Below are 15,777 nucleotides of genomic sequence, written 5' to 3' on the forward strand. Positions count from 1 at the left end.
CGATTTTATTTACAACAAAGGGACCCTCTCTTCTCCATTGGGCGTTGCTCGAACATTGGAGAATTGGGTACGACTCGACCGGCTGCACACAGACAAAACGGCCGTACAGGTTCGCCAGAGCAGACGGGGCTGGAAGCATTTTGTTGCGATGTCAAGTCAGACATGTGCCGACGTGATGCGCTGTGAAGTCCACAAAATGCAACACGAAAACGCCAGCTTAATTTTGTCTGATCGGATAAACGAGAACTTGAACTGCAGAATGACTGATTATTTTTTTCTCGCAGGGAAATCATTCGAAATAAACGTTAAGGAATGTGTATTTATACAGCTTTGATATGACCACCCACCAAGAGCAAAAAAGCAAAAAAAAGCAGCAGACGATAATAGAAATATGTGCGACATAGACCGCAACAGCACTTTTTGTATTTCATTTTAAGTTTCTGACCATACTGCTTCTGAAACACCAAGTCGATTTGAGGCAGTCTAAGAATAAATGGCTCTGTCAAAATGTGGGGTTTCTAATATGTTGCTTTTTATTTAAAGAAAATGGATTTTTTGCAATGGCAATCTTCGCATTCCGTGAACGCGAAGGTAGAGTGGCAACCTGTTTGCAGCCATTTTTTGATTCTTGTTGTTTTCTTCTTTCTAACGCAGAGATTGCTTCGTGCAGTGACATGAAATCAAACCGAAAGTGCCAGGAAACAACGTGAAAAGTTCCTTCGGGTAGGAATTCATGTACTAGTTTTAACACCTGTGATGTGACTGACTTTAGATAGCGCCGCCTGTGCCTCGTATTATCATGTTATGCTGAGCAATTCTAAATGACGGCCAGACTCTTACTCCTACTCGTCCGATAAGGAGTACTAGCTCAATCAGATGCAAAAATAGCGTCCAAGCTGCACCATGAAACAGGAAGTAATTGCTGTAGCACAAGCTACAGCGGAGAAATTACGAAAGCGAAATACACAAAAACAGACACACAGCTCGAACGCAGCATGTCTTGTATCGTGCTTCGACCACGTACCATAAAGTAGAAAAAAATTAGATGAATGAATCGCGATTGTGAAATCAAGTGAAGGGTGCTTGCTAAGTTGTTTCGACATTTGCTTTAAACAAATTCGGATACCAACGTGTACATCGCGAAACGACAATTCGTGTGGTTCGCGCGCCGAGAACCTACAAATGTCGCCTCATATTTCGACTTCGAATACAAAAGGTCGTTGGTACGAATCCCTCACACCACCGGGTGGCAACTCGACTAACAACTATGTGGGCCAAATTGTGCCGATTCGTTTGCCCCACTCGGGACTCTCTGCACCGAATGTGTGGGTCGCAATTTTGTCACCAATGGCGGTCCTACGCGGCGCTAGTCTCGGCAGCTTCTCATACTGTATATATAGAGCGGAATGCCAGGTATCTAATATCTGATAATTAAAAACTTATTTAATATCTGCTACGGGTTCTATTTGAACCCATGATATTAAACTTATTTTGGAAATATGGCGGTGTGCTTGCAGCACTCCGGCACGGGTTGGTCCGGTATTTCACTGCCTCTAGGATCGGCCAGGCACATAACAGAGCGCGTGTTTTCTCTCAATATTTGCTCTCCTATCTTTCAACTCACCTACTTTCAGCACGCGGGAGTATTTGTGGTTCGGCCTGAGCCAGTGGGCAGGCCCGTGATCTTTCCTTTTCATTCTTCCTGACAACAGCAGCAGCAGCAGCGCCAACAATAGAGGGCAACCCAGCTGACGTGTCGGCCAGACGGATGCGTGGGCGCGTTCAAGTGATGGGAGGGTACGTTTTGCATAATTCTGCAGCAATTTGGTCACATGACTGGCAACCATCTCGAAATCTCGGACGGACAGGAAACGTTCTAATGCCAGTAGTAAGAGCAAAGGCTTTTAAAAATCACGCGGCTGAGTGTAATTACCTTATTGAAGTTTTTCTGGCAACATTGTAGATGTACCGGATAGCAGTCTGATTGAAAAATGTAGTTCCGAAGGATCCGGTGTTCCCAGTGCTGTCTTGTTTCTGGTGAAAGTGCCTTATGCGCCACCCTTTTTTTTTAATACTCAGTTAAAAATCCGTTTCTGAACGGGTACGTTTCGCCTTCTACAACGCGTGACACATGTGCTGTTAGGATTGCAGTTCATTTTCAAAAGCAGTGTTAGTTTCATCAATTCTTTTTTCTTTAAAGAGCATCCCTTTCTACCGAATTACAAAGCAGGATTGTCTATAAGTACAAGGTATGGCCGGTTTTTACCACCATCGGCGTGGAAATAGACGCGTACGAATTTTGCTTACAAATTGTGATGCATTTTCATGCGAATTATAATGAAAAATTATAGAATCGGCATTACTCGCGTCACCGTTAGAAGGGCCTGTGTTGCGGAAATGGCGACCGCCGTCTGTCAGTAGCCGATGGCAGGTGGTAACCTGCCCACAGGGCTAAAAACTTAGATGCTGCCTATACGGAATTACAGTACTCGGATTTACGACCTTTCATGACATAACGGATTAATCACCTCTTGATATGACGAAGCATAGAATGTCACCTCCACATAACGACCTTTAGTCTGTTATTCTCGGATACAACGAATCCATGCCCCACATTTCGGGTGTAACGAACATTAGTGTGTCCACGACGGACATAACGAACGTTTTGCTGCTAACATTTGCCGCGATCTACCCAAGTTCGCTGAAGAGATTTTTTTGTTCTTCCTCAGGAATGATAAGACGTAGATTACTGAGCGCCGGAGTTCAGTTTACACACCAGGGTACCAAAAATAAAGCTTTCTCCTTCATGGACAGCGTTTCTACAGCCATATTATCAATGCTTCAAGTTCTATGCATGGCATGAAGCCAGACATTTGAGGCTTAGGTTCGGACTCGTGATTTAGCGCATCAAAAGAGCACATTCTTCTCCGTCTCAGTCGTTCGATCCATTGTTTGGCGGGACCGTACTATACCCAACACAAATAATAGACTTCTTCGGCGCGCCGGTTTTTGGTGCAAAGTTTAGAGCCCTCGCACCATCCCGTGTGATCTCAAGCTAAAATGTGATGCGCGCCAAATGAATTCATCTGTGCAGTCCTAAGCGTATATACACTTTGCGTCCATGCAGCGCGGCACTTAGCTTCGGTAGGAGGGGAAGTTGGGATGGTTCGATGATGTTGAAGGAAAAAAACCCATCGCGAACAGAGATTCAGGACGAGTAATGAGAAGTATACAGCAGATTGAGAAGTACCCAACCAGCCCATCTTCCCGCCCTACCGAAGCTATATACCGCGTTGCATGGACGCAATGTACATCATGAGCTACCCAAGAAACGTACTTTTGTGTCAACAAGTGTGATAGATGGTGTGCTGGTGCAGGTGCCTCCTGTTTTCTTTCTAATATTAAGAGCCTTCATTGTCTCTATCTTGTGTTCGTTACGACGCCGCTGTAGTAGACGGTTTCTTCAAATATTGAGTTACAGTCCTTTGTTTTCGCAATCTCTGCGTTATTTTGAGAAGCCAGACAATGCTCTTTCGTACTCTTTCAGACGAATATTCTAACACTGCCAGGTCTGTTCAGTGTATACCTCCTCACATATGAATGGAATACGATTCACAACCGACCACACACACACCACTAATCTTGACCTGTGCCACTCCGAGCATCTAAATAAGTGCACTTCTTTCCTTTCATCGACATGATCACTCACCAACGCACAAAAACCTTCTACCCTGAAGGTGTGAGCTTAACAGATAAACGTATTCAACGTTCTAATGCTAATGCTGATATGGTCGATGCTACTTTATCTTTTCCTGGGCGGCATGAGGCTTTCTTTAACCTTTTTTTACGTCTACAAGGGGTGTTTTACATAAGATTTTACGCAATATTTAAAGTAGGTTTTTTGAGTTATAAGAGCAATTTTTTTACTACAGCGTTCTCAGCTTTTTAGTACTTCCTAATACAGAAAAGGCATGCTAATTACTTGGCTGGTTAACGTATACTGAATAGTAAAGGCTAACTCTTCCGGTTGAGGTCCCTGATTATTGAGACGAGTGGAGGCTACAGTAGTTAGAGTCGATATCAGTTTTAGGATTTCTTTACCCTCGGCGCTGTGGCCCAACGAAATAGCCAAAAATTTGTTTCGCTGCAGTGCCTATGGCAACCGCGTTTTCGAAATTCTAAAAGCTGATGTCAATGTTACTTACGGTGCGCTACAGGCATCTTAATAGTTAAGGAGCCTAACCACAATAATTCAAAAGATGACTATTCAATGTTAGTTACCTAGCCCGCTTGTTAGCACATCCGAGCCGTATTCGGATGTACTACACCGCTGGCAGTCCTAATCCGAAAAAGGCAGTCTTCGAAACCAAAAAGCTGATTTTTAAAAATTGTGTAAAGTAATAAGTGAAACAACCTGTATACTAGACTCAGAAACACTTGTCATCGACTGAATTTTTTTTTTTTTACCGTAAGCAACACTGGCCCAGGTTGAGCGGTTTCACGTGGCTCCTGGAGAGCTGTGCTGCGCATGCGCGAGGAGCAGTGACGTCACTACACGGCGCACAGCTGGCGCGTCGGAGCCGCCACGCCACGCACGCCTCGGCGGTCTGCGCATTCTCTGGAAGCCACATCACGTGATAAACCACGTGATTGGTCACGTGACCAACCGAGTGACCAGCCACAGCGCCGTGCCGTCGGCTGCTGCTCCGCACCACCTGACCGACCCCGTGGCCAAACCCCCGCACACTTACTGAATAAAAAAAAACTGTGTCGAGGCTATGAATCGAACCACTGCCTTTGGCGCTTGAGGTTGAGACGCTACCACTACGCCACAACGGCTCTTCTTTTCTTTGCTGCATGAAAATAGTGCCGAAAAGAAAAGTCTAAGCACGCTTCCGCCACAAAACACCAGGCCACATTACCCCTGCATGAACCCGCCTTCCAAAACATGAAAAGTCTTGGAGGCACACACATGCATCCAGATAGGGGAGCCAGCTAGGCGGCTTTTAAAAGGGCAGCATATACTCCCAGCACCAAAGTGCATTGTTCACGAAACAGAGATTTCGACGATCGGGTCGATTCGGCCTGGCGGTCGGTCATGCGGTTCTTCCAGAGACTAAATAGTTCCAGCTACATGAATAGGTCAAATGGCGCACTGTTTTTCTCAGCGGTCAAAAAACGAATACTGTAGGGTGTGATGTCAATTTCCTTCTTAATTTTTCTTTTTAAAATGTCCCAGAAGATAGCATAAATGCACAAAAACAATCGTCAATTGTCACTGGTGCATTGCACAGGTGACAATTCACCGTCCACGGCGCAAGCATCTCCTTAGCATGAAGCCATGCCTTCACAGGCAGCGTGGATGTGTGCAGCTTAAAGAAGAATGTTTTTGCGGTAGAAGAAATGCACATTCGCCTAACACGTTTTAAAACCGTGGTGTCAATGCACTTCACATATAAACAACGGTACAGGGAACAAATACTCTGTACGTGTCTGAGCCATTTGTCTTCTGCAGAGGCTATACAGGTAGTATAAATAAAAGCGCACAGTGAGGAAATTGAAGGTGTCCGCAACTTCCTTAAGGAATCCCCATAAAGGCCCCTCACGAGTGCGTCCCGTCGGTGCGAATAAAGGCAAATGAGCACTGAGACGCCTATTAAGCACGGCTACTAAAAAAGGGTGCTATGAAGATTTGAAAAGGAAAAAAAATGCACGACAAGCTGATGCGCGAATAAGTGAACAAGGCCGATTCCACCAGACTGTTGAGAAAGAAATAGGTTATCGCCACGAATGGGTTCCCATTGGGAACGCCATACGAATGCAGCAAATATTCTGTGCATCACTTGCACTTTCTTCTTCGTACAGTGGAGAACCTGCAGCACATAGGCAAGTTTTCAAATAAAAAATGTTGCAGACTTGGGCCCGAGCAACCACTGATAGTTCCCTACCCATCCAAGCCTGGGATTGTCTCCTCATGGAGGCTATCTGAGAATCCCAGTAGGCGCCACTGTTGCGAATTTGGTGAAGGGGAATCCCTTGGTAGTGAAGAGGCCCGCAGTCCCAGCTTATGCCACTCCGCCACGACGGCTCAAGGCTTGACTGTGAATAAATGCGCATGTAATAAATGCACGCCTTGAATATATTAACTTTTACGAACCAGATGTCGCCGCGCTTACGCTACATATATCCTGGCCTAACAGGGCAACGGCTTCATCAGTTTTCGTTATAAACATTATGTGCGCTGCAGCGTCCATCAGAAAATTACAACCTACCACGTAATTTCGCAGAGAGCCGCCCAGTAGCAATGAACAGTTTTTTCTATTCGCCTTAAGTATGGTACGCTGCGCTCTTTCTGAGATGCGATAAGCGCTGTTGGCAGAAATGAAAGCAAACTCAGGAAAGCGGTCGCTAATATCAGACATATTTGGTCTACAACGTGTGTCCAGTGAATCAGCGTCAGTGACGGTCAGAAGAATTGATGTTTCAGTCGAACAGTTGACGCGCACTGGTGCAAGAATCAGGTTGAGGAAACCGCAACAGAGTAGCATTGTCGAAAGTATCACTTCAGATATAGACGCACCGATCATACCAATCTTTAGAGCACGGGAAAAATTACATAAAGTTAATTTTTTAGAAAACTAGCTCATCACTATTAAAACAAATAAGAACCCTAGCACCGTACCGAAAGCCACTCGTAGAGTGTCATTTTCGCTCAGGAGAAGCGTCGTAAAATACGCTCATTCCGCTCCTCGCCACAAGCTGCGTTAACACTGAAGGCGATTTCATAGATTTCGATGTTTTTTTAGAAATCCGTGAGCAGTATTCTGTATGACCGCGCTTCCTTACAAGAGGTGGTACCTGTTTCCGACTTCTGCAATCGCCAGATGCATGGTGAGGATGATATAAGGATACCACTCGAATAGATTATTTTTCTCTCTTTACGAGTGGCCGACTTGATGATACTCCCCAATTATGGCCGGATGCTGCCGTTGTAGAGCGAAGAAATTCTACTGGCAAATATAATTAAACTGCCCTATCATTGGTGTTTACACAACTGCGTAGATACCTTTAAAATATTCCCAGTATGACGTTCTGCAGAAAACGAAATTAAGCGCCTCTCTTTAAGCAGGAATGAATATTTTGTTAGATAAATTTGATGCTGGGTTGAAATAGTCGGTTCTCAAAGTTTATTCTACGGGCACTAAAAATCTCCGCTCCGCTCCGTGTCTTCCTCCCTCTGTGCTTGTGGATATTTAGTGCTCCGAAAAGATAGCATTCTGAAAAGTTTCTTTCTCCACACAATGTGCGCCGTGCCTTAACGGCCACCTATCGCAGCCACCCATATAAGATTCTGTTTATATTTGAGTAAAATGAAGAAAAATAACAAAAAAACACGCACAGAGTTTTGTAGCACAATGCCTTTAATAGAAAACATGCTGAACAATATCTTCTAGAACTCAAACAAAGAGAACATGTTTAAAATCAAGATTGCTTTTGTCGCGATATATGTTGCGGTGCGCCGACCCAAAGGCGGGGGAAGGAGAGAGGGGGGCAATTTTTCTATTTCATGGCTAAGCACAGCGAATAGCAAGTAATGCAATTTCCTGCTGTCACTGAGTGAATGCCCAGGGAAAAAATTTCTAATCAAAAAGTTCTAATATATTTTTTAATTCACTACGCGATACTTCTCGTATCATTCGCAGTATATACTTACACGCACGCAGGCACGCGCGTACGCACACACACACACACACACACACACACACACACACACACACACACACACACACACACACACACACACACACACACACACACACACACACACACACACACACACACACACACACACACACACACACACACACACACACACACACACACACACACACACACACACACACACACACACACACAATATATATATATTAAAGCAATTACATCAAAACACAATGAAACCGACTGGTCTCAGTCACTGCTTTACTTCAGTGCCTGTAAATAAAAACATCCAATGAGTTGCCAATCATTTTGAGATTGTTGCTTGACATGTATATATATATATATATATATATATATATATATATATATATATATATATATATATATATATATGAGGACGAAACAACTTTTCCGCCTCAAAAAATTTGGGAAAACGATGTCAAAATGATTGGCAACTGATTTCATGTTTTCAATTTGAAGGCACCAAAGTAAAGCAAGTTGAGCAGTGGTTGATAAAAGCTGTCTGAATGGTATATATACGAAACAGACTTTCTGTTGCAAAAATTTTAGGAAAACAATGTCAAAATGATTGGCAACTCGTTTGATGTTTTCAATTAAAGGCACCAAATTAAAGCAAGTTGAGCAGTGACTGAAGTAAATCAGTGACTGAGAGCAGTCGGTTTCAGTGTGTTATTGATCTGATTGCTTTTTATTATTTTCATAAAAGCGCACATTAATTAGGAGCCAGGGTAGCTAGCATTTGCCGCTTGGTGCAGTTGAGCCCTGCTATAAAAAGGACCACAGCCCACTTGGTGCAATACGTTACTGCTTTTCACAGAGAGACGCAGGCACTGCCGAACTGCTGACAGGTAAGTGCGGGAACCGAAAACTGTGAAATTCAGTACCCACTTTTGAGTTTGCATCTTAACAGTTTGTTAAAAAGTTTCAATATCTCTAATGTTTGCTCTCCAATACTACGTCGTAATTCTATCGCTAGAAGCACGCGCAAGGCCAATGCGGCACGTATAAAATCACTGGATGTATAGAACAGTGCGGCAAACAATTTCTGCAGAGTAAATCCATTATTACAAACACCGCGATAGAAAACGTGGAGGACGAAAAGGAACACTTACAGAGAGGCTTCGTTTCATCGTCCACGTTCATATCGCCCTGTTTCTAATAATGCCACATGAACCAGCAATCCCAATCGAGAACTTCAACTATGAAAAAAATATTGAGGCATGCGAATGAAAAAGCAAAGGCTTTATTACATTTCAGTTCTGGCTCGAGCATTTGCCCTGATTCATATATGTGTGCACATATTGGTCGCAAAGTTATGATTGTAGACCATACTTTCTTTCTAGTGTACTGCAAGTGAAACGCGTCATGCAGAACTCAATATCTTTTTATCGCGCCCAGCGAGCTATCTTTGGGTCACAAAGACGTCTTCGAAACTGCAAACACCTGCGCGAGAGACCTACACCCGCAAAGTTTCTGTGTGCATTGTCCCGCGCCACCCTGTTTTTTATTTGAAACATACAAAACGAGCTTCAGGCCGAGGAGAAGTTGCGACTCAAGGAAAGACTACAGCGCGTTAAAGAAAGCAGAAAAGTGCTGCTTAATATTTTCAGAATAACTGCAGGAAGAACTGTACGTATTTTGAAGTCAACAAGCTTGCGCTAGCGTGGTTTCATTGAAGTTTCATTGTGTACAGAAACTTTTTTTCTTTCGAGTAATTGATGATGCTTCGTTTGCACACGCTTGGCTGGACGTCTTTTTACGCTTGTGGTGTCTTAACAAAGTGTGAATGGCATTCCATATTTCAATTTTCAGGCCTTCGACATGGCTCACGCACAATTGTTCGTTGTCTTTGCTACGGTGGCTCTCCTCTCCATGGGTAAGCAACTATCAGCAGAGCACCAGTCAGACCTTTAAACAGCAAACTAGAGACGGATGAGCAGCCCTTTGCTCTGTTTATTCCTTTTCTCTTCTTTAATAGCAGTTTTCTTCTGCTTCCTGCCCAGTTGATTATTTCTGCCTTTGACTTGCGTTACTTAGTCCGTGCAGGTATACCCTGCTTTGAGTTTCCCTTAGTAACAATGTGCCTCTTTTGTACGCTACTTTGTACCCTACATGTGGGTCTGCATGAACACTTTCAGTACCTTATGCTTACAAAAATGAGCACAATAGTGGAAAGCGATGCAGCTTGGAGGTCATTTTGGACTCACGAGCGTTTTGCTTGCCCATACTGTACAACAATAGAACAGTTTAAATACAAGTACACTGCGCACAACATCATAAAAAAGGATGCTGTGGGGGATTAAGCGATTTTAAAACTTGTTTTCTTCGGCATTCATAAAAATTGCGGCCACCAATTTACACCGAAGTTAGTGCACTAGGTTGTCGTTCTCGAAGGGACTAGTACATAGAGGGCGTGTTTTAGCAATCATACGGAGGAAGACATTCACTGAGAATTTTTATTTAGGATAGTTTCCTTGAATTTAGTGTAGCTATGTTCTGGGTTTTTTAGTTTTTTTATGTTGCCTCGTGAAATACCTGTGTCTGATATTTTCTCGCAGGGGTCGAGCAATCTCTCGCCGGAGGCGCATCTCTTGGCGGAGGCGTAGGTAAGAAGTTTGCTTGGAGCACTTATCCCGTTATAAATTTTAATCAATCAACAATTCGTTGTTTTTAAACCACAAATAAATTGAGTGCCCTGCACTGAAAAAGTATGTAGTCGGGCTGCAGTGGGTCGCACTTTCTCTTTGTGCTTACCCTTTAGCTTAAGCCATATCATTATAAATATAGTAGGCGAAGCAGGGCCTTAGATGCCGAGAGAATAATTCCTTGGCGGCACGTGCTTCAACAGCAGACAGTGCAAACTGAATCCAAATTAAGTTCAGTAATTAGCGGCAAAATTATGTCAGACAAAAAGCTCAAATATGAATATTTAACTCATTGGATCCCTTGATGAATTTAGTGTAGCTACGTTCTGTGTTGTTTACTTTTGTTATGTTGCTGCGTGTAATATCTGTGTCTGAAATTTCTACGCAGGATACGAGCGATCTCTTGGCGGAGGCGCATCTCTTGGCGGAGGCGTAGGTAAGGAGTTTGTTTGGAACAGTCATACCGTTATAAATTTTAATTAGGCAACAATTCGTCGTTTTTAACCCCAAACAAACTGGGTGCTCTGTACTACATAAGTACGAAATCGGACAGCGGTGGGTCGCACTTCTCTCTTTGAGCTTACACGGTAGTTCAAGCGGTATCATTGTAATTATAGTAAGCGAAGCAGGTCCTTAGACGCCAAAAGAATAAATCCTTGGCAGCTCGTGCTTCAATAGCAGACGGTGTCCAGGTGAATCCAAATTACGTGCAATAATTAGCGGCACAAATATGTTAGATAAAAAGTATGAAAATTTAGCTGATTGGTTTCCTTGATGAATTTAGTGTAGCTATGTTCTGTGTTGTTGACTTTTGTTATGTTGCAGGGTGTAATACCTGTGTCTGTACTTTCTACGCAGGAACCGAGCGATCTCTTGGCGGAGGCGCATCTCTTGGCGGGGGCGTAGGTAAGATTTTTCTTTGGAACACTCATAATGTTATAAATTTTAATTAGGCAACAATTCGTTGTTTTTATACCGCAAACAAACTGGGTGCTCTGTACTACATAAGTACGAAATCGGACAGCGGTGGGTCGCACTTCTCTCTTTGAGCTTACACGGTAGTTCAAGCGGTATCATTGTAATTATAGTAAGCGAAGCAGGTCCTTAGACGCCAAAAGAATAAATCCTTGGCAGCTCGTGCTTCAATAGCAGACGGTGTCCAGGTGAATCCAAATTACGTGCAATAATTAGCGGCACAAATATGTTAGATAAAAAGATAAAGTATGAAAATTTAGCTGATTGGTTTCCTTGATGAATTTAGTGTAGCTATGTTCTGTGTTGTTGACTTTTGTTATGTTGCAGGGTGTAATACCTGTGTCTGTACTTTCTACGCAGGAAGCGAGCGATCTCTTGGCGGAGGCGCATCTCTTGGCGGGGGCGTAGGTAAGATTTTTGTTTGGAACACTCATTATGTTATAAATTTTAATTAGGCAACAATTCGTTGTTTTTATACCGCAAATAAATTTAGCACCCTGCACTCTAAAAGGTATGAAATCAGACTGCGGTGGGCCGCAGGTCACTCGTTGTGCTTCTCCCGTAGCTTAGGCGATATCATTTTAAATATAGTAGGCGAAGCACGGCCTCAGATGCCGAAAGAATAACTCCTTGGCGGCTCGCGCTTCAACAGCAGGCAGTGTCAAGCTGAATCCAAATGAAGTGCTATAGTTATCGGCAGAATTAATCAGACAAAAAGCGCTGTAGGAACATATAACTCATTGGTTTCCTTGCTGAATTTAGTGTGGCTACGTTCTGTGTTGTTGATTTTTGTTATGTTGCAAGGTGTAATATCTGTGTCTGATCTTTCTACGCAGGAACCGAGCGAGCTCTTGGCGGAGGCGCATCTCTTGGCGGAGGCGTCGGTAAGCAGTTTGTTTGGAACAGTTATCCCGCTGTTAGTTTTAATTACGAAATTTCTTGATTGTTTCTGTTTGAAAAAACGCTATTCCTTTGAGCGACTCTAGGAACTACTGATTGATTCAACATTCTCAAATGTTTTGAAATAGGAGGAAAAAACGCAAGTAAATCTTTACTCCCTAAGCAGTTTCAGCATTTCGTCTCTTTCCACACGCCGAATCAAATAAAATCTGTGCACAATAATAAACAGAGTCTCTCTCATATTCTCCTCGCAGTAGGCGGACCATCTCTGGGGGGAGGTGTCGTTGAATCATAAATTTTAGCACGGTTCTTGGAACGACTCTCTCGTGAATTGATTGAACTGAGCGTTCTTCATTGTCGAAACTCGAATTTATTCTGTGCGTAACACGGCAAAAACCACCTAGTCGAAATCGAGTTGCGCGTTTTTGTGAAGGTGCTTATCTGGGAGTCAAACACACAATAAAAATACAACATTTTGCAAAAGGTAATCCTTAATATTTTTCAGAAAATCCAAAAAAGAAAAGCTTCTGCACAAATCGTCAACTGGAATTACATACTACGTTTATGTCATTCAAGCGCTATATTTACTGGCGTTAGGATGGAATATAGCAAGACAAACTCGCGAATTCATAATCATTAGGGATGGCTTACTGAACAGATATCTATTTCGCTATTTGGTATCGAGAATCTACTTTGTACTGACGATTTATTTCAATGATAGATGTTTCATGATACTCATGATATGTATCTAACGTTTCGTATTGATACGTCGATGCTTTGCGGATTTTGACTCGATCCATCCGCAATAACCGCTTTGAATTTAGTGACCTCATTGGAATAATAGAATAGGATTTAGAATGCTTGCAATCTTCATCAGCCGACCATTTTTTTATTTACATGTTGTTCGGTCATGCTGGTGTACGTGGTGTGAAACGCATGTTCGTAGGCCTTTTAAACTTGCAAAACGCAGCTCTTAGTATAATTATCTGCTGTTTTAGTTACCTATGTCGACATTTATTGTAATCATCGCATGTCATACGCGTTGACTGAATTAGTTTCAGAATGTTGCGTTGCGTTTGAAGTTATTATTTATTATCACATAAAATTCCTTAGATATATTTATTATTATTGCTTAGTGTTTGGCTTTTTTTGAGCATATCCTCAAAGTAGAAACCATGTGCAAATTATTGGAAGCAAACGACTTTTTCTGTTTACCGTCTCTATTTTCAGTAACTTCAATTCACATTCTAATCTCAAACGCTTTTATGCAGGTCCAAGATAATTTAGAAAGAGCACAGTTTTATGTTTCGAGATTTGTCAATCTTTTATTATTCAGAGGAAATGGATAAGTTCGACTTCATTACCTGGTACTCTATATTTTCTATACGTGGCATTATGCAATTTCCTTATTGCATCAATCTGGATAATATAGTTCTTCCTTGTTCTCATTTTTGCTCCATTTGCATATATCATCTTCGTAGGCTAGTGGTCCACCCAGCGATGTATCAATGAGCAGTGACCTGCTGGTTAGGATAAGTACCACATCTCACCTACAGTGTTCCTATTAAGCGCGATACATTTTGAGCAGAAAGAATTATCTGAAGCTTGGAGATATGCGTGGTAATTTCATGCTAGATTGAGGCTTGGAGATATCTGGAAATTATACTGAGTAATCTATCCGCTTTGTGCAAGTAAGCAAACGAACTAAAGGCATTTAAATATGGAAAGTCAGCTCAGGGTTCTTACCTTTGGTTGCAAGCTGCTGTATGGCGCATGTATTAGTCATTTTTTGAACCTTAATGGCTTGATTACGTTTGGCTGCAGGAAGGACGTATTGAAGAGCTCGCAAAGACATCGCTGAGCAGTCATTGTGAAAACTTTCAGGTGCGTGATGCAACGAAAAAATTTTCTAATCTGATTTTGAAATATTTAGTACGTTAGCGCAGGAACCTCATTCATCGATTTCGCCACAGTCTGTCTGGCCTGTAGCTAGCCTGGTTAGACAGGAAAGACATCTAGGTGGCCCCGCTGTTTGACAGGTCGTCCACCTAGGTCACATGACCATGTGGCGTGATCACAGCCTGCCAACAGGATTGTTAGCAAGCTGCCCATCCTGTCAGGTATCAGTTGAGCTAATGATTGGTCGCGATATTGCGAGATTCCAAGCAACCCCAGTGTCACAAGCCCCCCTGTTGGCAGCACGTCATGACAAGGCAGTCGGCAATCGATTAAACGTGGCACCACTCTTGTAGGAGTGTTAAGAGGACTGCCAGCGATCTATGAATATAAATAATGATTAATTTCGTATATACGGGCATTAACTCAATAATGCTATCTCGTCATATTCGTGAGATTGAGCTGAAGTGTCCCTTTCATTCCAGCACGCTAGCGCCAAGGCCCCGCACACCGATTTCGTGATCTCTGCCTGAAACCTGTGTAACCTGAAAACGAGTTTCGAACCAGAAACGAAGCCCAACTGTAAACCGAAGTTCTTTGGCACCTAATTTGCATTTGTTATAAGCTGCTAAATATTTCATCATTTTTTCTCCCGTGTACATTATTTGCTGAAAGAAACGAGGATAGAAAAAAGGAACGAGAGATAAAAGCTTTTCAGCCTTTTAGAGTAGTGACATGAATGGTGTAGTAAAACTTGGGTGTGTAGGCCGATACTTTTATAAAAGGGTTTCTTAAATTAACTAACGGCATTTTAACAAAGCACTGCGTTGTGATCTCGATTTATGTCATCATGTTAAGCTAAAAAAATCACTTTAATACTGATACATGACATGTAGTGCTCTGTCAAACCAAAGCTTCTTTGTATGACGCGTCTGAGTAATGTTCGCTAAACAAATATACTGGGACGAATATCCTTGCGCTTCGTATGAATTTGGAAGACATTTAGAATTTAATCAGAAGTTACGGGGGAAGTTATTAAGACGCAGATGACTCCCGTGCAATAATTACGTAGTTGCTATGACAAGCGACTGATATCAATTAATTGTTTTGTGGGCAATTCTTAATGGCTTTTACTCAAACAAGGCTATAAATATTTCTTACAGGGTTGCTGATTCGCGCTTAAGAAATGCGGCTGGGATAATCAAGGAGGTGAAGGTTTCAACGAAATAAATGATCTTTTTCGTTTTGACATATTGTATGATTGCAAAAATAAATTGTGACGTTTGAAGCCACCACTTGTAGCGTCAAATTCGTATGCTTTGTTCAATGCAAAGTGCTATTTTAAATTTTTGTTGATATTGATTGTTTAGGTCTCACAGTATAACAGTTATACATTTTCAGAAGAATAGGCTGCTTTCTGTGGTGCCAAAATGCATACTAACGATAATCAGTACACTTCTGCACATAGTTGCCAGCTAATAAGTAGCAACTATAGCTACAAGTTTTAGGAAGCTGTGCCGCTTATCTCCACTCATAACGCAAGACAAGGCTAACTTTTAACGAAGCATTTTAGATATCTGCTTTCATCACAATCCGTTTGGAAAGGTACTGTATACCAATC

At 42.4% G+C, this 15,777-nt stretch overlaps 1 protein-coding gene across 1 annotated transcript in view; it reads left to right on the forward strand.

Annotated features, from left to right (window-relative positions):
* LOC144095476 (uncharacterized) overlaps positions 1–15,450 on the forward strand; it is a 74,490-nt gene extending 59,040 nt beyond the window's left edge. Inside the window, exons 2-8 of the mRNA XM_077629204.1 lie at positions 8,496–8,588; positions 9,553–9,616; positions 10,299–10,346; positions 11,244–11,291; positions 12,197–12,244; positions 14,085–14,144; positions 15,320–15,450. Of these exons, the coding sequence (XP_077485330.1) occupies positions 8,496–8,588; positions 9,553–9,616; positions 10,299–10,346; positions 11,244–11,291; positions 12,197–12,244; positions 14,085–14,121 (338 nt within the window). The 3' untranslated portion in view covers positions 14,122–14,144; positions 15,320–15,450. The remainder of the gene's footprint in view (positions 1–8,495; positions 8,589–9,552; positions 9,617–10,298; positions 10,347–11,243; positions 11,292–12,196; positions 12,245–14,084; positions 14,145–15,319) is intronic.
* The last annotated feature ends 327 nt before the right edge of the window (positions 15,451–15,777 follow it).

The sequence above is a fragment of the Amblyomma americanum genome, chromosome 6 (assembly GCF_052857255.1).
Source record: "Amblyomma americanum isolate KBUSLIRL-KWMA chromosome 6, ASM5285725v1, whole genome shotgun sequence".
NCBI classification, from domain to species: Eukaryota; Metazoa; Arthropoda; class Arachnida; order Ixodida; family Ixodidae; genus Amblyomma; species Amblyomma americanum.